The sequence below is a fragment of the Hirundo rustica genome, chromosome 19, assembly GCF_015227805.2.
Source record: "Hirundo rustica isolate bHirRus1 chromosome 19, bHirRus1.pri.v3, whole genome shotgun sequence".
NCBI lineage: Eukaryota > Metazoa > Chordata > Aves > Passeriformes > Hirundinidae > Hirundo > Hirundo rustica.
Window position 1 is genome coordinate 515,426 of NC_053468.1, and position 20,506 is coordinate 535,931.

The window sequence follows — 20,506 nt, forward strand, 5'->3', positions numbered from 1 at the left end:
TGCTCAGCTTTCAGAGAACACTGGAGTGGCAGCGGGGCAAGCCAGCACTCGTCTGTGCTCAGGCAGTGCCTGCTGAAAGGCCTCAAGCAACCTCTCTGATGCATAATTCACACAGAGAAAGCACCAAGGACTGCTTCCTAATGGGAATTCATTATCTCCCAAGCTCCCCTGGGCAGGCATCTTTTGTTTGAAGGGCTGCACATATGACTAAATTCAGTCACAGATCCCATACAAACACCTTCTGTTAATATCCAGATCCAGCTCTGCAGTCAAACCCTGTCACCTTTCCCAGTGCATGACTGGTCAGATCGTGACATGGTTTTGTTCTTCTTTTTTTAAGATCTGTGTTATTTAAATACAGCATTACCCAGAAAAAACCCAGTCATTTTCATCAGTTAATAAGGGAAGAAAAGCAATATGCATAATGGGGATGGAAAAAGAAAAAGTTGAGGTTAATGCAGACAAATCAACGGGACTGGCTCATCCCCTCGGGCTGAGGCAGCCAAGCTTCCTCAACTCCTCTAGGAGAGGCTCTCTGCTCCTCTTCTCTGCACCTGGAATTGCAGGGTCTGCAGCAAAGATCCTCAACAAATCTATCAGGATAGAGCAGTAATGTAACACCCAGAAACAGCAAATTTTCTCCTTGGGTTCAAGAGGGTAAAAGCATTTCTGCTCTCTAAATCTGTTCTAGACACAGTTTCAGAACAGATTTGGAAGGCAAAGATTATTCAATGACACTGAAGAAAAGGAAAAAAACCAAAACTTCCAGTTGCCTTTGAAGTGAAGGACTGTAAACAACACTGGTGGTAAATTAAATGTTAGTATCTGAAGATGGAAAGAAACAGCACATGTCAAGTATCCAAAACATACCAAAAAAGCTACAAAGCATTACGAAAACAAAAATAAGATAGGAAATTTTTTGTTTTCTTTGATAGAAGAACCTCAGCATCTTACAGGATTTGAGTTCAGATTCAGGAACAGGAAAGGACCTGGTGATGCCCCTGCCATAAACCCACCCACGGCTGCAGAGCTCTGGTGCATCCCCCAGGAACAGCAGTGGAATCCCCCAGCTCCTTCCACTCCCTCACATCCTAAGGGAGATGTGCAGTGCTATCCAAGGTCTACAAGAAGCCCCAAGCATAACATAAATGCCATTCTGCAGCTCAAATCAGAACTGGCCTTTCAGTTCAGCCACAAAGGGATTCTGCACATTCTAATTAACGGGTTTAATTACTGGGAGCAGGTTTATTATTCAGGCCAAGAAAAGCTTTTTGTGCAGTTCATCTCTTCCTTAATTTGAACTGAAATCTCATTGAAAAGCCAAATTCTGCATGTTTAACAGTGCCCAAGTTACTATTTTTATTCATGTTTACTACTAACCTTTCTCCAAAACACAGTAAGTATATTCCCTCTCCAAGCTGGCATGCTGGATTTACACCTAAATAACATATATTTTGATTGTGACACACACCAACCCCCCATAACCCACCCGAATTCTATGGCAATTAGTTTATAGCATGGGGAATTCAGGATTATTTCATTTAACACACTTAAAATATTATTCAAAGAGAACAAAGTACTGAGATTCATTTCAAAGTAGGTATTGAAAATGTAGAGATTATTTGGGTAACCACGTCTGAGGCATTCATGAATAAACCCTGTTTGCAGTATGAAGCTGACTTAAATAAGTTTTTTAATTGCTTCAACCAGCATGTTACAGTCAGAATAAAGATGGGCAGCCACAGAGAAAAGGCTTGGCAAAATGCAGGCAGCTTTTGGACAAACGCTGTAGGTGTAATGCGCTGAACTGGAAACCCAGTAAATACACTTCAGGTAACTGCAGAAGCAGAGATACGCTTCCTTTGTCTTCCCCCTATCCCTCACAGGTGTGGAAGCGGGCAAGGGCCGGTGTTCCCGGCGAGAGCAGCTCCGGGCAGGAGGAGAGCGCTGCCCGGCCCTGCCCAGAGAGCTCAGCCAGCCCCACGTCACGGTGTCACGGCGGCAGCTGCCGTTCCCAAGGAAACGTCTCCCAGAACCCGGGCTGCAAACAGCCACAGCCAGCTTCAGCACAAGCACCGGCCACTGAAGCTGCTCCAAACACAGCTGCAGCGCTGCATTGTCCCTGGCTGGCCACACAACAGCAGCGGAACTCGCTCCACAGCAACTGCGCCCAGCTAGTCTGGGCAATAGCCCAAAGGAATTCAGTTTTGTCCCACAAGGGCACACATCAGCCACGGGCCAAATGGAGCTGCTGTGGCTCTGAACCACAGAGCCAGATCTCCTAGAAATCAGAGGGGATGACAGAACCCCTGGGATGTAACTTAGGTTGGTTATAGGCTGGGTTGGGAACAAATACAGAATCTCCTGCACTCACTGCTTCTCCAGAAGGATGAAAACAGCAGCGCTGCTTTCCTTCTCCCAGAGCAGAGACCACAGACTGGAGCAGAGTCCTCGTGGTTACAGAACCCTCCTGCTGGATGAGCACAGCTGACCTGCACAGAGGCACCATTCCTCCAGGCCAGCAAGTGTCGCACAGAGCTGGAGCATTTCCTCCAGGACAAGGGGCACAATTGGCACCTTCAGCCATCTAGGACCTAGGGCAGCTATGAACTGTTCAGCTACTGATGCAAGAGACCCTGAAATCAGCCATCATGTATTCAAGAGACTCTTGCTAAACTCAGCCTAGCAGAAGAGTAAAATGATTCACAAGAATTCTATATTTATAAGGAAGATTCACCAAAAATGACTCATGTACTGAACCAATCTAATTTTAAATAGAAGGGAAAAACCTCTTGAAGAGTCACATGAAACTGGAGTGGGGGAGGGAAGAGAACTGCACACACAGGAGAGCACCAGCCAGGAGTTGTTAGCCAAATCTGCTGGAAGGGATTTCTCCATTCAATCAGCCAAAGTAAAAACAGAACCATCAGCTTCACCTTCTCCTGGTTTAGAGTTAATCAAGGCCTCCGTTCAAAGCAGCAGCAGGCTGGAGTTCTGCCTTAGGACAGGTAGGACTGCTGAGCAATAATGAGGCAACTTAGTGCAGAGTTGATAGTTCTTCAGACCGTGAAGAATACAGAACACAAAACCAACTGGAATCACAGTAGGAGGACAAGAGAAGGATGAAGACTTTAAAATATTCCTAATTTTGGCCAAGCAGAGTCTAACAGAAATAGTGCCACCCCACCACCCAGTACATCAACAAGGCAGCACAGCTTCCAGGACAGAATTCCAGGAACAGGGACCAGGCAGACCACACTGCGAGCTCCCTGGAACACACAGCCAGCCTGCAGCAAGGCCACCTCCAGTCTTGGCTGGGTACTTGGATAATGACGTTATAGTATGAGTTACTTTACAATTTGTAATGTAAACACATGTGTAATAAATATAGAGGTGAAATGGGCCTGAAGACCACAAGTTCTAATAGCTAAACCCCTGCATTTACCTCTGACAGCAGAGAAAATAAATGCCTAGAGGAAAAGTAAGGTTAGGTAGCGTTAGTTCTTCCACGCGACATTTACCACATAAGGCGATGATGTGACTGCTGTCTTCATGTACAAACTTCCGGGTGACAGCTTCTTCCATGATCTGTTTTACCTAAAATGAATAGAGAGAAATGATTGTATGATCCCAACAAAATCAGCACAGCACTTAGGAGTTTGGGTTTTAACCGCTGCTTGCCCCTTCCCCCTCACCAACAGACTAACAGCTCCCTCACATCACATTTCGCAGGGAAGAACGGATTTAAGGAGAGAAGGCACAAACAAACTGTTTTGTGGGGCTTATCACGGCATGAGGAAACCTCTGGCATAACAAGGACAGGTCTCTTTGGGGTGTGCCCCATAAAAGACAGATTTCAGTGTGCCCACAGTACCCTCCAAAGAACTTCTCCAGCATAAGTTCTGAAGAGCTGTGAAAGACTTTTCGTATAATTCATCCTTGGCCTCCACACAGTCTCCTCTGCTTGTGAAACCAGATCGTGTTGCTACGTCCCCATTCCATTTGTGCCATTCTGCTCTTTTTCAAGCACACTGCATCCCTGAGTGACAAGGGCACACATTCCGAGAGAGGTTTAGGGCCACTTTCCCCCTTCCTGGAGAGCATGGAACATCATGCCACAGCAATTACAAATCACACCTTCGGTGCTCTGTTGCACCAGACAGTACAAAAGTATTACAGTACCTACAGAGAAGGCAGTGCCTTCAGTTTTCACTTCAAGACATGATTTAACAATTGTAGCAAATAAAGTTACACTTATCACACTTTTTAATGATTTAAAACAAAGTTTCTTTCCAGCTTCAGGGCTCAAGATGCATCAAACTCCAGAGGGAAATCATTGCAAATTACTGACTTTCAAAGATTAAAGGAACAGACAATTCTTACAAGGAGGCTCTTGGCAAGAGGCTGTAGTCACCCTCCGTTCATCTGCCAGTGATTCCTCCCCAAAGGCTTCCTCAGCCTGACACCACATGAAACCTCACTGGTTTCCAGCTCATCACCAACTCATTTACCAGACACTCATTTCCTCCTGGCTGTGGAGAGCTTGCTCTCTTCCATATACAAATCAACCATAATTTTTGACTTCTCTCATTTCTGAGCTACAATTACAGGGTTCTGACACTCTGACTAAACATTTGCCAATTCACTTTCAATATATGAAAGTAAGCGCTACCATGGCAGAAGACTTAACCAGACACTCTCTTCTTCCGTAATGGTAGTGGAAGTTAACTGGGTACCACTTCATGGCACTGACAGGTCCCAAGGTTTTGAGCTTTCCCACTCATTGCTGGACCAGGAGAAGCTGCAGGTGCAGTGCTCCATCGACAGCTGGGCTCTGCAGTGCCTGTGGAGGTGCGTTCTCCAGTTTGGAGGGCTTCCTCCTCCAGCAAGACCATCTGTGAGACCAATTCTGGGTGCTGTAATTAAATATCCCCTCCCCCAGTAATAATCATCTTAGGGCCTCTGTGCCCACTCCTACACCCTCAGCCTGGCTGGCAGCAGGCTGCAGCTCTGGCACTTGCTGCATGAGCTTTCAACACATGGCATTTGCCTCACTCCAAATTCTGGATCAAGTGGATCCTCCAGAATTTGTGCTCCTTATCAAACAGGAGCCCTCTGAGTTGCAAAGAAAACATCGGAGGGGGAAAAGCAAACATGTAAGAGGCTTTGAAAGTGCAGAACGGTGTTTTATAGCTGAGGACTTCAAAACAAGTCCTTTGCACTTTATAAAACCTGGCTGGCTGCTCACACCTGAGGCCTGACAATATAAACTTTGAGCCAGGCAATTTGTTTCTTTCCTGCAGTGTTTCTGACATGGCTGTTAGAGTTTAGGACCTCACAGTGAAGCAGTTGGAGGTGGAGGAGTAGGAGGGTATCAAGGAAGAAGCAGAAGTGTGAGGAGGTCTTGTGAATGGGCACTCACATCTGGATTATCCTGTGTACTCAGCAATCCCTTTGGCACAGTTTTATTCACTGAAGAAAAGGGCTGATGTACTACTGGCAGGAAACAGCCCTGAGTGCCACTGGCATGAAGACAGGCAGAGTCTGCAGCACAGAGCCACCACGCTGGCAGTCACACCAGCCTGTGCACATGTAACTCTAGGTCACAGACATGACTTCAGGACTACAGACCATGAAATCAGTCAGTTCAGGAGTGCAGACCATGAAATCAGTCTCAGCATGCCAGAGAACAGAAACAGGACTTCAAATCCTAAAAACAGTGAGGAAGAAGAATCATTTTAAGGAGCAAAAGTTCAAGTGCTCAGCAGCCAATTCATTGCTACAACATATTTTCCAGGTACACCTCAAATCAGGTCAGTATGATATTTAGACCCCAGCCAACCAAAATTTTAAGTGTATAAAAACTGAGAAAGAGGAGGGCTTCAGATTCAATAATCGATGCTACTTTTCTAGAGCAGCACCATCCGGTGTCTCTCAGGAGACTCCAAACCCCAGACTCCAGAGCTAAGGACACAGACCAGGTGCTCTGTGTGCTCCCCACTGCCACTGGACGCCAAGCAAGCAGCGTGCATTTTCTGGAGAGTACTGAATGTTATTCGAAAACATTTTTAAGGCATAGACAGGATATGAGAAGATTCAAAAGCTGGAATGCAGTGCTCTCCAATCCCACGTCATCCCTCACTGCCACGTAATTCATGGATGCTCCAGGCAAGGAGCTAAAGCAAGTGTTTCTGATCAAATGGAACACAAGCTTTTTTTTGTTGTTGTTGTTTCCTTTATTCCCTTGCAATATTGCACAACTCTTCATAGGGAATTCTGCTACTTTCTCTCTGTTCTCAGGAGGCACTTGACAATGGAGCATTTTCAGCACAAACCTCCACACACACCCACTGGCAGCTACCAGCAGACCTGACCAAACTGCAAATTAATCTCATTAACAGAAACATCACTACCTGCCCCCACAGCCACCCATCTACCCCCAGAGGGAAGGATTCAGCCAGCCTACACCTGTGTTTGTGCAAGGGAGGGAGGCTGCTCCCAGAGCCCGGAGAGGAGCCTGAGCAGTGGCAGGGAGCGCTGGGGCCAGCTGTGACACCCGCTCCTGTCCCGGCCTTGGAAACATCCTCCTGTTCTCTGTGCCTCCCCTGCAGAGCAACACAGGAGCCACGCATCCACCCAGGCCCTTGTGTGTACTGCCCGGTGGCACGAGCACAGAGAGGCACAAGTGTCACTCGGTGTCACCGGCCCTGAACCATGCAGCAGGAGCCGCATCGGGGGACACCCACGTGCCTGGAAAAGGTGCCAGGCTCCAGGGGCACCCGTGTGCCAAGCACTGCAGGGACAGCAAAGCTCTGCTACCCAAGGAAAGGTCTCAGTGCTTGCGGAGTACAGAAGATCCTGGTGGCAGCATTATATAGATAAAGCAAAGCAAACTCCTCAAAGAGAAGCTGCTCAACATTTGCGGCATGTTCTAATGGATCACTGCTCCGACCTCCTCCCACATCCTACAAGGGCCGAAACTTTCAGAAGCAGTCAAACACCAAACTTATGTCATAATAGATGGATTACTTATTAAGTTTCACTCAGGCAATACACAATATACATGCCCTTATGTTTAATTTTTTTAAATTTTATTATAAGGAAACCTTAAAAATGGTAAAGAAGAATGCTCATAACATACCACAATAACCAGGAAGACAGTTAAAGTCTGCACCATTTTTCCCTCAAAGGAGAAAAGCTAATGTCCAGCATCCGTGTTTTCTTTAGCTTGTTCAGCTACTGCTCACCTCCTTTATTGACAGCTCCTGCTGCACTGACTCCTCAGTCCTGATGAAAGACTGGTAGTGTAATAAAAGCTGTTCAATAACTATTGCACTTCTGCTCAGAAGTCCTTACATTTCAGTTGCAGGTTGAGCAATTGAGTTTCTGAAGTGCTCTGAAATCGTTCAGGGTAGAACTGCTAAGGTTATTGTTATCCTGTTTGTTTCACAGCTAAAAAGTACTGTTTAAATCCAGAAATGGCAAAACCCTCCATTTCAGGAGGCAAAAGGAAACGGCCAGAGAAAAAAGCCTGTTTTATGAGTCTGCTTGTCACAACAGATTTTCCTGCAGAGAGAGATAAATGCTTGAAACGTGAACTTCCAAGCGGCCTCAGCATGAATCCCAGCAGTTACATTTTCTAAACACATTTCATGTCTTCCTTTCTGTGAGAGCCAACAAAATACATTCTCTACCAATGGGAACTGAATGTCCATCTGAGGAAAAGCAAACAGCATTAAATTTCCCAAAGGAAAAATGCAAAAATTTCAGCTGAGAGACGGAGGCAAAATAAACCAAACATTTTGCACCAAGTGACTTTGGAGATGACTGTTCTATACTTTGCAAAGACAACTGAATTTTAACAGGCTGGGTGGAACAGCCCAGAGAGAGAATCTGCTGCCTATGAACTCCTTTGGCTATGGAGGTTATGGGAAAACCATTCAAAAGGAAATAGAGTCTGTGTTTAAAGGACAAGGGAAGGGGACCAGGGCTCTGAGAGCAAACGTGGACACGGAGCCAGGTTTTCTCAGCAAGCCCCCACTACACAGCAAGCAGGTCGAAGTGGCTGTGTGAAGTCACACATGATAAAAAATGAGGTTGAAAATTCTATTGGAAAAAGTTAATTACAGTCATTAAGGGCAGCATCATCTGGTGGGTGGTTACTAGTGGCTTGTGTTCAATTCCTGCCTCTGTCAACTGATTACTGAAGACAAATAAAATCTCCATCTCAGTGTCTCCAACCGCCTCCTGAGCCATTTTCTTACTGTGGGCACAGACAGGGGCACTTCCACAGGTCTGTGAGGGCACAGGTGAGGGGCGTTACCTCAACCTGCTTATATTCAACAAAGGCTCTCATGGCTATTTTAGGCTGGAAAGCTCTGGCCAACTCCTAAAAAGCCAAGCCATTATAAGTGCTCTAAAAGAGCACTGGTGAGGATTTGGAGAAGGAAAAAACAAATCAGAGGCAAAACAAAAATGCAGATGACACAGAAGATACAAATAACACTTTCAAGCATTATTCAAGTCATTTAAAAACCAGAGTCCAATTAAAAACATTTTAGAGACTTTAAAAACAAATTAGCCTCAGATTTTTTAATTACACACTACTTCTCCTCAGCTTGAGCTGGCTTGGATCATGAAAGCCCATTTCACTTTCCATCTCATGCATTAGCACGAGATTGCAACATTCACACTTGGAAAACATTTATCAGATTTATTTATATATTTAAGCGTTCCTCAGGAGAGCAAGTGTACCCACTTCTAAATTAAACCTTACACTGCCTCAGCTCAAAGGTTCTAGTTCAAGCAGAAATTTCTAATCCAAGTGGCAGGTTCGTGGCAGCATTCAGCAGGTACCACCTCCCCAGAGCCAGCTGCTGGCTGGGTCACCCCGGGACACAGCCCTCCCACTCCACATCCAGACTGTCCTAGACGTGTCTGTCTCTGTTCTGCCCCATCCACGCTCCCCACACCGACTGCAACACCTGATGTGTTCTGATTCCAGCATTAATGAGTATCAGGACATGGGAGTCATGCTCAGGAACCTTGTCCACAGCAACAACTTTTCATCTGAACTTTGACGGCTCCTGCTGCTTCCCCAGCAGTGAACTGGGGTGGGAAGGAGCAGGAGGGCAGGCACCTGTCTAAAATACTTGTTACTGCTGTGATGAATAAGCATTAGCTCTTCACTGCTATGTAAGAACCAGCAGCTACACGCAGATCACCACAGCCAGTACCACAAAAATACAAAATACAATACTAGGGTGCATGGGGAGAGGCTGGAAGGAGCTCCAGAGGTGCCCGCGGTCCAGTGCTGGTGCACACTACAGGCACCTCCTCCCTCCTCGGCAGGAGCCTTGCTCTGCGGCAGGAGCCGAGAACGCTCCCACCGGGCAGGGAGCACCAGGGAGCTCGCCAGGTACGGAGCACCTGCCCAGCACCTCCCTCCAGCCAAGGAGCACCGTGCGAGGACGGAGTGCCACCAGCCCAAACACCTCCGCTCAGCTGCGGGGGTGGGGCTCCTTATGCACACACGGCTCTGACCGCCCCAGGCCGGGAATGTCACACAGGTGTGTGCAGGAACAACCACCCAAATTAACCTTTAACAGGGCACAGGTGCAAGGGCTCCGGCACCTGGGAGCCAGCTCGGCTCACCCACGGACACCTTAGGAATACCTTTCTCATCGCCGATTCCTCCTCCCTTCTCCTCTAAAGCTCACAGTTAAGGAAAAAAGTCATAAAAAACCCGAGTGCTACGGGAAACACACACCCCGGGAAAGGGAGCGGGAGCCGATGTCAGCCTCCTGCCGCAGCAGAAGCCCCGCGAGCGGCATCCGTGCTGCAGGTGCGCCCGGGAGAAAAGGAGCACCGAGGTTCTCCCGGAGCAGCATCGCCCCTCCAGCCCCGCCGAGCGGCTCCGGGGCAGATCCGCGCTCCCGGGGCAGCGCGGGCGGGCGCGCACAAACGCGGCTCCCCGCCGAGGGACGCGCACCGGCCCCGGCCGCCCGCCCCGGCCTCAGGGCGTTCCCCACGCGGAGCGCGGGGCGACCCGCGGCCCCCGGGAACGGACCCCGGAGCGCGGCGCTCCGCCCGCCGCTCAGCCGCCGGCCCTCACCCGCCCTCACCTCCTTCTTCACGTTCCACAGCAGCTTGTCCTTCACGGCGTCCGCCGAGCAGCTCATGTTGGCGGGCCCGGGGCGCTCACAGCTCCCGACCCGGGCCCGCCGCCATCTTCACCGCGGCGTGACGTCAGCGGGCGGGGCGGGGGCGCCGCCCGGCCGCGGGGGGGCGCCGTGCGCGGCGGAGGCGGCGCGGCCCCCGGGATAGGGGGACAGGGACGGACACGGACAGACAGAGGGGACAGGGACGGACAGGGGGACAGGGACGGACAGGGGGGACAGGGACGGACACGGACAGACAGGGGGACAGGGACGGACAGGGGGACAGGGACGGACAGGGGGACAGGGACAGACAGGGACAGACAGGGGGACAGGGACGGACAGGGACAGACAGGGGGACAGGGACGGACAGGGGGACAGGGACGGACAGAGGGGACAGGGACAGACACGGACAGACAGGGGGACAGGTACGGACAGGGGGACAGGGACGGACAGAGGGGACAGGGACGGACAGACAGGGGGGACAGGGACAGACAGACAGGGGGGACAGGGACAGACAGACAGGGGGGACAGGGAGGACAGAGGGATTGAGGGGGGAAAAAGGGGCAGGGGAACAGGGGGACACGGATCCACACGGATCCCCCGATCCACTGCCAGTCCTGGAGCTTCATTCCCAAATCCTCAGTGGGGATCACAAGGGCAACACGGAACAAAAGTTCCAGAGACCAACACCACCAATACAACGTTATGATGCTGGAGAAAAGTCACAGAAGACAAAATATAACACTTTATTAAAAATTAGTGTTCTGTTTCCATTTAATGCACTGGTGAAACACTTTAATCAACATATAATTGATTAATTACTGCATTATCTAGGTGCTTTGTCTGTAAAGCTGACCTTAAAAGTTAGACATGGAAAAAAAAAAAAAAAAAAAAAGACTGTATCTCTAAGAAAATAACTTGATCACAGAATGTCAGTTTAAACAAGATCAGCAATCATATTTGCTATCTGGATATAAAATATCGTAGAAATCCAAAAGGATCCTTTACTCGTAATAAACAAATCAAGTGTCAGCCACCCTGTGAGGTAGGGGAGGGCCTTACTACCATTCCACGGGAGGAAGAGAAGTGAGACACATCCAGAAAACAGAGCCTGCCATGTGTCCCGAGGGAGGGACAGAGCTGGAACAGGACTCACCTCCCAGGCACACCTGAGCTCTGCACAGCACAGGACGAAGGTGGCTGTGAGCACTGAACGCCAAGGACTGTCACAGAACACAACCTAACTGTGTATGGCAGGGGCTGCTGGGCAGACCCATCCAGTTCAGGTACATCTCCAGTACTGCTCGGAGAGAATTCTGTCTGAAAATGAAAAACCTCGAGAAGAACAAAATCAAACCAAGCCCACAGGAAGTAATGCCCATTCAAACACAGCTCTCAGCGACAGCATGACCCCTCCAACACCCTCCCCGTCCGCCACTTATTTTCCATTTTAACCAAGATGTGCAAAAGATAGAAGTCACTGAATGGAACGTTTCAGCAGGATAAATGTCTCCTGTTCAAAAAACACAATGTCAAGGTGAAGGTGCAGCAGTGATTTTTGTCTCGGCGTTGACCAGCGGCTGGAGCTGAGCCCCGCAGGGCTCTTCTCTGACACTGCTGCCTCATTCACACGGATCCTTGGGAGCTCCTTCGCAGCAGCCACTCAGACACATCCCTCCCTCCCTGAGAGGGGCCGAGGCTGCTGGAAGGGCACTGGGACCAGGTTTGGGAAACACACCTCGGGCGCAGGGCTGGGCACGGCTGGCAGGGAAAGGTTCCCATTCACTCCCTCCCTCTGCCAAGGCAGGGCCTGAACCACAAAGGGTTGACTAAATTCAGGAGTCAAGAGGAGAGCGAGTCCTGAAAGAATGACAGCTAATGCAGTTACGATTCACACCCTGCAAGTGGGGCAAAAAGGTTCTTTTTCCTCCCAAAGGCTACTCCAAATTCCCGGGCACATCGTTAATGCACCCACTGGTAATGGTCTAGGTAGGAAGCTGGTACAAGTCTCAACTTGCAGACAAATGCATATAATTAGAAACCTGTACTTTCTTAATCTGTGCCTCATTTGATCTTAATTTGAGCAGAGCAGAGAGGATCCTCAGAGAGCTCACTGCAAACCCACCAATGCTGCCTTTAGACTGCATCATCCTGCTCACTGCTGCTGCTTCTGCACTACACCAGGCTGTAAACTCATGTTCTAAAATGTCTAGAACATTCCTGTCAAAATAATTAATAGCCTTCAATTATGTAAAGACTGATTAAGGTGAGAATACAAAGCATGTATTACATCACAACTCCAGCACTCAAAATGATCAGAACCTCGTGGGACAGAGACTGGACAACCTCAGGGCATGATTTTGGGCTAAGGGAGATTCAGTGACACCCCTTGCTGGAGCGGTTCCAGACAAACAGGACTCAGGAGAAACTCCAGTGACATGAAAAGGATATCTGCACGTATTTTAAACATGTTCATAACTGCTGACAGTTCTTACTGATACTCCACATTCCACAAATACCAGGAAGACCCTTTGCACTCGGTAAACGATTCTCACAACCCAGATGGTTCTCAAAACTGTTTGCTTCCCAGGTTAATTAATCTAAATTCAAATCAGAAATTAATACTACTTGTTGACTGTGGGAAATAGGGAAAGGAAAGCTAAACCAAAACACAAGCTTTTCTCTGCTTCTTACAGGGTAGTGATTCACAAGTTGGATCCATTAATGAATCCTGTGAGTACAGAAGGCCTCTGGAGCAGCACACGGATCTGACATACTCTTTCACACACTCCTTCCCATACCTATCCTCACCAGAAGAAATAAATGCAAATATGACATTTTTCTGCTTATAACTCCATTTAAACGCAGCTTTGCAAGGTTATCAGCATCACTTACTCTGTTAACATTCACTAGGATATTAACAAGAAAAAAAATAATATAAATCATTTGCCAAGAAACAGAAGGACCACATGTGTTTTTTAAATGGCATCAGCCTTTGTTACAAGACAGAAAAAGCACAAGATAATAACTTGAAGCCATTAAATGCAGCATAAAGACCCCATCACTGCAGCCTCTGCTGGTGCTTTCAAATTAAATAGCACCAGTGGAGGGAAAAAGTTTTAAAAAACCACATCACACTCTAGCAGAATTAGAGAGAAATACCACAAAGATCTTTGTTGAAGCTAATGTCAACAGCTGTATTTTCCCTGGCACAACAGAATAACCAGCTGGAAAACAAAAACTTACAGAAAGCAATATAAAAGAGGTTGTTAGGATTATTAGAGATTTCAAGAGGCCTTTCACAAGAAGGCAGGTGCATCCCTGTGAAATGCTGCTTCCTGAATGTGAAGAGAATGAAGTGAATCCTGCCACGTATAGAGGCACGAAAATCCCAGAATTCTGTTAGTGTTTTCTTACTAACCCACAATGATTTAATTTTCAAAAACCTAAATGAGTGCAAATAATTTTTGTTCCCTCCCCAGCTTTTTACTCCCCAACCATCTACATCTCAATTCCTCTTATGAACTCCCTGCAATTATTTGGGATTACTTTCTTGTCAGGCTTTTGCAGTAATTTTCTTTAAATCCTACAGGTAGATTTGGCACTGGTCAAAGCAGTCCAGGACTGATCACTGTGGAATCTGGAGCTTTGTGACTGAGTATGATACGGGAACACAAGGGCAGCTGTGGAACATATCCAACATATCCCCTGCTCCCAGTGGGCAGCCAGCAGGAATAACCACGAATGACAGTGGCAAAACTGCTACCTACAGCAAAAAGTTTAAAGTACAATAATGCCTTTTCATACTAAACTTGAAACTGTTTCCAGAAAATTTTCAAATTTGCAGAGCAGACTTGACCCCCAGTTCCTGAAGTGCCCTGTACAATTAGCACCCAGCCAAGCACTCATAATAAAAGTGATTATTTCAGTTTAAAATCCAGTACAAGCCACCTCTCTCCTGTGACCAAAGCCTCTTGCAGTTTCACGTTAGAACAGTATTTTCACGGCTGTTTTTCTTCTTCAACTTCTACACTCTAGAAGGGATTCAGGACACAGAACTTGAATTGACATGTTCTAGCCTTAGAAAACACTGTTTAGCCCATACTTCTCCAGCCACTGCAATTTTTCCCCTGCTGCTTGAGAAATTTAACATTAAATAATGCTGCTAGGTCACAGGAGGAAACCAATGTAAAACAAATTCCCCAGATTGCCCTTGGTTTATATAAACAGGACTTCACTGTGACAAGCTGCAACCAGGGCAACACTGCCACAATCTGCCCAAGTTTGCTCACTTCAGGTTTCTTCCCTCACCACTCCCATTTCCCCCTCTCCCAGGACAAGTCATTACCCACACATTTACGTTTTCAGAGATTTCCATTTTCACATGGGGAGGCTGATGACTTGATTCTTACCACTTCGGAGGAGCTTGCCTTGGAATCAATGAGTTTTAAAGACACTATTCTGGAACACAAACCTTTGCAGGTGTTCTGGGGACAGGGGTGGGAGAGCACAGGTGCAGCTGACTGGCCAGCCAAACGTTTCTCCTGGGGGTTATCCCGTGCAGTGTCTGCCAAGGGCAGCCACATTCAAGTTCTCTCGGGTATCTTGATTTAGTAACTGCAATTCCATTGTAGAAAGCCCTGAAAGGGCAGCCGTCTGGAAAGAGCTTTTCAAACCGCGCCACCTTGCTCAGGAAGAGCAGCGCTGCCCACGGCAAGGGGGAAACTGGCAAATCGTTAGATAGGAAAGAGCAACCACAAACTGAGAACCAGCGTTCCAAATCCCCCCTCCCGAGCAGGAAGAGGGGCCAGCCTGCAGCACAAGGTGCACAACTCAGTTCTCCAAGCCCGTGGCCTTCAGTGCTGCTTTGTGCATGCAAATCCCCGTTGGCTTCTCTAGGGAGCCGAGGCGCCCCACGAAGATCACTGGCCAGAGTCCAGGGGGTCCCTCCCTGCTGTCCCAGGACGAGGACACGAGCTGGAGCAGGCAGTGAGTGCTGCAGGGACACGCTAGTGGCCGAGCTGGCGGTCGTCGTAGGTGCTGTACCTCTTGACGTGGATGCGGCGCACGCGGTCGCGCAGCTCGAAGCCCTCGTCGTCCTCGCTGTGCGAGGCCTGGCTGCGGCTGCGGCTGGTGGCCTCCAGCAGCGAGTTATCCGGGACACGCGGCGTCTCGTACAGCAGGACGTTCAGCGTTTCCTCATAAATCCGTGCCTCGGGGAATTCAACCTAGGAAAGACAGCGCACGTCCTGCTCCTCATCCATCCGGGAAAACAACTGGAACGCACGGCCACATGCGGAAAAGTACTGAGCCATAAACCCACACATTATAAAGAGAGTAAAAGATTTCTGGTAGAGGGTTACTCCCACCACCAGGTCACCTCCCTCACCTAATCTCTAGATTGCTCTAGCAGGGAATACAGTATCTCTGATTCCTAATGTTGGACCCCAGTAACCTCAGCTGCACCACTGCAAATTACAAGTGAACTCCTGAAGTTAGAGAAACTCTGTAGACTCACCAAGCTTATCACGACCATGTCCAACCCACAGCACAGGCGGGTGAAGCTGCGTTACCTTGGTTTGCTTCTTCTCCGTGGCGTAGACGATGGAGGTGCAGCAGACCTCGGCCAGCTTGCGGCCCTGCCCGTAGAAGGACCAGCAGCAGATCTCGTCCCCGATCACGTCCTTGATGAACAGCACTCTGCCGTTGAACCGCAGCGACAGCTTGTCAAACAGCTCGATGTTCTTCAGCAAGTTGTCATCAGAGTTACTGAAACACAGCAACAAAAGCAGGAACAGGGCTTTTCAGGCAGCCATCTCTGCCTGTTCCGCCAGCTTTCAGCACTGATCCAACTGCAGAATACAAATAAGTAGTGACTCACTGCCACATGCTGCCAAGAGAAGAGGGGTAATAGCCCATTTCAGATACAAATACACTGCTCTGACCCCATGAGCAAACACACCAGCCTTTAGAGGTCAACTTACACAATTAATAAGGACAGCACAATGTCCCAAACCATTACATCAATTATCCACGCTCGAGATGATTAGACCCCACTTTACTGCAGCTCTCTGGCTTGACGACAGCAGAAGCCCAGAGCTGGTGTGTGCTGGAAGGGCCATGTGCTCTGCATCCCGCACACCACAGACACGCTGCCAGGGTGAATACATTACTTTAAAAAATGAGTTTTATTGATGGATATACAATGTAGGGCCTTCATTACTTTTCAAACCAAGATATAGTTGTCAAAACCCAAAGAAATCAAGTTAAATCATCCCTCGTCATATTCCACTCCCATAGTCAAAGACAAACTTTCCCACCAAAGTGAGGGGGGAAAAAAGAAGGGACATACCTGGTATAGGAGTATTTATTGTTGCTTCTATTATACAGCAGTTTAACAACAGGCTGGTGGGAGTGAGAGAAAAGAAGAAAAGGTAAGTTCTGTGTTTCAATACATTTAGCATAAATCCAAAGTTGATAAAAGCAGTTACTTTCATTGATGACTCTATCAGTCTCTCCTCTTCTTTCGGAGAGGTGATAATAGGTATGCTGCAGACAGGTTCGTACAAGTCTTTCTTGTCCTGTTTTAAAGAAAAAAGAAAGAGGGGAAATAAGAAAGAAATGCTAAAGGTGACATTGCTGCTGCTGCCTCCTTCAGCCCCTCTAGCCATCTTCCCAAACGCTGTGATGCACAGGAAAAGCTCTGGGTTGCTACAGTAACCACACAGCTCACCTTGATCTGCAACCCAGAACCACAGCAGAGATTCCTTATCCCCGGAGGGCAGCAGTAATTGAAACATTGGGATGCGGGTGGATGTCCTCAGCTATAGCAAGGACAAGGTCTAGTCATACTTGGTTTAAGTGGGTTTATTATTCCATCCTTTCTTGAAGAGAAGGACAGTAGGAGTCTGCAGTAGTTTTAATCAACTCAAACCACTGCACAGAAGAGCATCAGCCACTGTGAACTGAACACTTGGCAGAACAGGATGTCACCAACACGAGCCAGCCCTCGGCACACAGAGCAAAAGCCAAGCGTGGGCAGGACAGGCCCTGTCCCCAGACCCTTCACCATCTATTTACTAAATAATATTTCAAAAATACCTTGTTCACCTCAGACTTGGTGCCATCTTTAAGGCCATGAAATAATCTCTCAAGTTGTCTTAAGTTCATTTTACAAGCAAAACACCCATGAGACACTTCACAGGATACTTCTGTTCTTACCTGCAGGGCTGCTTGGCACATGTCCACTAAGCCCTGGATGAGATAGTACTTGGCTTCTGCCATCAACGCTTTGATCTCCTGCCTGTGTTTTGGAAGTGCAATCGTGTCATCTCTGAGATAGTTTAAAATTGTTCCAAAGTGCTTCCCACAACGGTCTATAAGGATCCAGCCTGAAAAAAAATCAACACATTTCAGTCACCTACACACTAGAGACAAGAAGAAGCTCCCTGGAGAGCTTAAACAACACTGAGGTTTCCTGATGCTGCTCAGGACACTTCTCCCATTTCACCCAGTGAAAGCCTCTACTGCCTTTGAGCGAACTGAAGCTGGTTCCAGAACAGAACCTGACAGTGGAGCCCCTTTGGTACTGCCCAGATGTTTCCAAACTTTCCAGCATCCCAAAAGCAAAGCTCCAAGCTAAACCCACTCAGCTTCCAGCCCAGTTGTGCTGAGAATGCTGGAGGAACCCAGCTGCGGTGCTACACTGTGATGTTGGGCAGTCAGAAACTTCTGAGAGCCAAGGAAGGACTAGAAGAGAGAATTTACCAATGTCTGCAACAAGTAGATTTGGGTAAGTTCTGTGGCCTAACAAGGAGGATTTGGCAATTCTCCAAACACATCTGCTGCTGCTGTTTGGAGTTTAAAAGAGAGAGAAATGTACAGAAGATGCTAAAAGGCAGATCAACCCAGAAAACCCAGTGTGGGGGAAAAGCTGTTCTAAGCCCCCAAACAGGAGCAAAGAACAGCACAGACAGATCAGAAGGAAGCACAGAGGGGGTGAAGCAGAGGAAACAGCAGCAAATGGACAAATTCTTGCAATTTTACAAAATCCCCGAAGTCACATTCCCTAAGGAAACAGGATGTCTGATTGCTGCCAAACAATAGCAGTGTAGGATGCACGCACGCACAAGGTTTAGTACAGTGCCAAACCCTTTCCCATAATGTGGAAGGCAGGAAAAAAAAAGGTGTTGTTTTGGAATCGAGGTACAGAAAACAACCTAGGAAAGTAAACTAAACCCCTGCTGGGCTGTCCAGCTGGAGCCATCAGAACATGACTCTTGTTTTCCATTCAGGCTGAGGCACTTACACAAAACTGTCTGTTTTCCCCTTTATAATGTATCAGGGATTTAAAATATCCTGGGTCCAGCTGGAGGTGACACACTGCCTGACTGATCCCTAAACACTGACATGGCACCATGAGCCATGACTGAAACATGCTGCTCAGGAGAAGGGGAAAAAAAGGATTTTTCAACAAAGCAAGGCAGGCTATTCTGAGCCTCAAAGCTGAAAACTGCACGTCCCTCCCTACATGCTTGGTTTCAATAATGCCACTGCTCGATGTGACAGAAATGACAACCCACAGACTGTCTGCTCAGCCTTTACAACACCACCACCAACCTGCTCACCAGCTGTGAGGGCAGGAGAGAGGACCAGTCCTTCCCCAGCTCACCTGAGTAATAAAAACAGGTATTTCTATAAAGCCAAAGGATCGCTAGGGTTGGCTGCCTGGCGTTCCAAGTTCTTTTTGGCATACATCATTCTCTACATCCTTAAGGGACTAAAACCACCACCAAACTGCAGCCGTTCCACAAAGCTGCCAACAACCAAAGCCCTTCCCTTACCCTCCTTGTCGGTGAGCACCTCCATCCTGCCGCTGAACATGGCCTTGAGCATGGTGTCGTGCCTGGTGAGCACCTGCACCGTGGTGTAGTACAGGGAGCCGCCGACGTTGAGCCGCACGTACTTGTTCCCCAGGCTGCCGCCCTTCAGCCCGCCGGCCTTGGGCTTGTGGCCGGCGGCCGGGCACAGGGCGCTGCCCAGGCACGTGTCCCCCGACATGTCCTTCTGGAGGTAGATGACCACCCTGCAGCGCGTGGGCCGGGCCGGCCCCGCCGTGGTGCCGCGGTCACGCCTCAGCGCGCCAGGACGGCGGGGCAGGCGCCAGCATCACCTCGGGGTCGGCGCGGCGTGGGGGTCAGCTCGGCGCTCCACAGACAGACGTGGATGTCACCCTGCGGAAGAGACGCTTCCTAAGGACACAGCTACACACGTCCTGACAAAACACGATTTAGCCGTTTTTCAGACAATTCATGCAGCCAAGTTATCACTGCGTCACGTCTCTGAGGCACGTGAAACTCCTCCGACTTCCTGTCATTGTGTCTCCAGCCAACACTGCAAACAGCACCCCGCAGTGAGGGCCAGGCCCAAATGCTGCTGGAATTCAGCTCCCCCTCGGCTTCCCAAAAGAACCCAGCCCTCTCTGAGTCCAGCTGAAATACCCTGGAAGAGCTTCCTGCCCCTCCTTCAGCTGGGGGGTGTGTGTGCGTGTGTCCCTGAGCGGGGTTTGTTGACATTGGTTTGACTTCTAACTAGAGACACAAATGTCTCTTTAAATGCCTCAACACTGAAAAGATGGATCACAACCTGTGAGGAGACAGGAATCCAGCCTGTCCGACCGAACTCCTCAGAAGAGTTCGCGGTCAGCTCCGTCCCTCCAGGCAGTTTCTCACTGCTCTGACCGACGAACGAAGCTAAACACGAGCAAAGCAGCTAAACTCCCTGCCCAGCCAGTGCAACTCCTCTAAGGGTCACTGAGGAGCTGTGAGGCCTCTGCCGTAAACAGTCACGAGATCTTTAATTACCCCTTTTGACACGACCGAAAATTCCCACATCCCTTCCTGTCCCTTCCCTCCCGCCCCGAGTGCGAGGCAGGACGAGCTGCGGAACAAAGGCCCCGCACCGGGACCCGCTCCTGCCCAGCACCGCCGGGAAAGGGAGCGACCCGAACGGCTCGGGGGGAACCGCAGGGTAGCGGGGGAGACCGGGAACCCGCCCTCGCCCCGCATCCCGGGCCCTGCCCCGGGCCCTGCCCCGGCCCTGCCGCGGCTGCACGGCGGGCACAGCCCGGGCCTTGCCCCGCTCCGCCCGAGCCCCCCGGGAAAGGCGGCCTGGCCGCCGGGGAAGCGAGCAGAGGCGGCCCAGCCCGGCCCCGCACAGCGCCCGGCCTCACTCACGCACTCACCGCAGCCGCCCCTCAGCCCCGGCCGTGCCCGGGAACCGCCGGCCCGGAAGAGTTTCGCGGCTCCCGGCGGGCCCAGCGCTGGCGGAGGCGGGGCCGGGCCGGG

General features: G+C 49.3%; 2 protein-coding genes across 7 annotated transcripts in view; both read right to left on the reverse strand.

Moving 5' to 3' along the window:
• SGSM2 (small G protein signaling modulator 2) overlaps positions 1 to 10,253 on the reverse strand; it is a 38,631-nt gene extending 28,378 nt beyond the window's left edge. For 4 of the 6 annotated variants that reach the window (XM_040082523.2, XM_040082524.2, XM_040082522.2 and 1 more), the window contains exons 1-2: positions 10,125 to 10,248; positions 3,522 to 3,597 (exon numbers count right to left, since the gene is read on the reverse strand). In XM_040082523.2, coding sequence (XP_039938457.1) covers positions 3,522 to 3,597; positions 10,125 to 10,181 — 133 coding nt within the window. In that variant the 5' untranslated portion in view covers positions 10,182 to 10,248. Of the gene's footprint in view, positions 1 to 3,521; positions 3,598 to 10,124 lie in introns of all 6 variants that reach the window. The other 2 variants (XM_040082528.2, XM_040082525.2) reach the window with 1 other exon arrangement.
• A 657-nt stretch (positions 10,254 to 10,910) lies between these two features.
• TNFAIP1 (TNF alpha induced protein 1) lies at positions 10,911 to 20,473 on the reverse strand. Its single transcript, XM_040082288.2, has 7 exons — positions 20,404 to 20,473; positions 19,004 to 19,393; positions 17,382 to 17,551; positions 16,652 to 16,741; positions 16,513 to 16,565; positions 15,734 to 15,929; positions 10,911 to 15,388 (listed from the first exon to the last, which is right to left on the reverse strand). The coding sequence occupies exons 2-7, from the start codon at positions 19,218 to 19,220 to the stop codon at positions 15,170 to 15,172; spliced, it is 945 nt and encodes a 314-aa protein (XP_039938222.1). The 5' UTR covers positions 19,221 to 19,393; positions 20,404 to 20,473; the 3' UTR covers positions 10,911 to 15,169.
• Between the last annotated feature and the right edge of the window lie 33 nt (positions 20,474 to 20,506).

Coding starts and splice junctions, on each gene's coding strand:
- TNFAIP1 (XM_040082288.2), bottom strand. CDS start 19,220: ATGTCGGGGGACACGTGCCTGGGCAGCGCCCTGTGCCCGGCCGCCGGC. Junction 16,566..16,651: donor TGATAGAGTCATCAATGAAA/GTAACTGCTTTT, acceptor CACTCCCACCAG/CCTGTTGTTAAACTGCTGTA. Junction 15,930..16,512: donor AATAAATACTCCTATACCAG/GTATGTCCCTTC, acceptor GCTGTGTTTCAG/TAACTCTGATGACAACTTGC.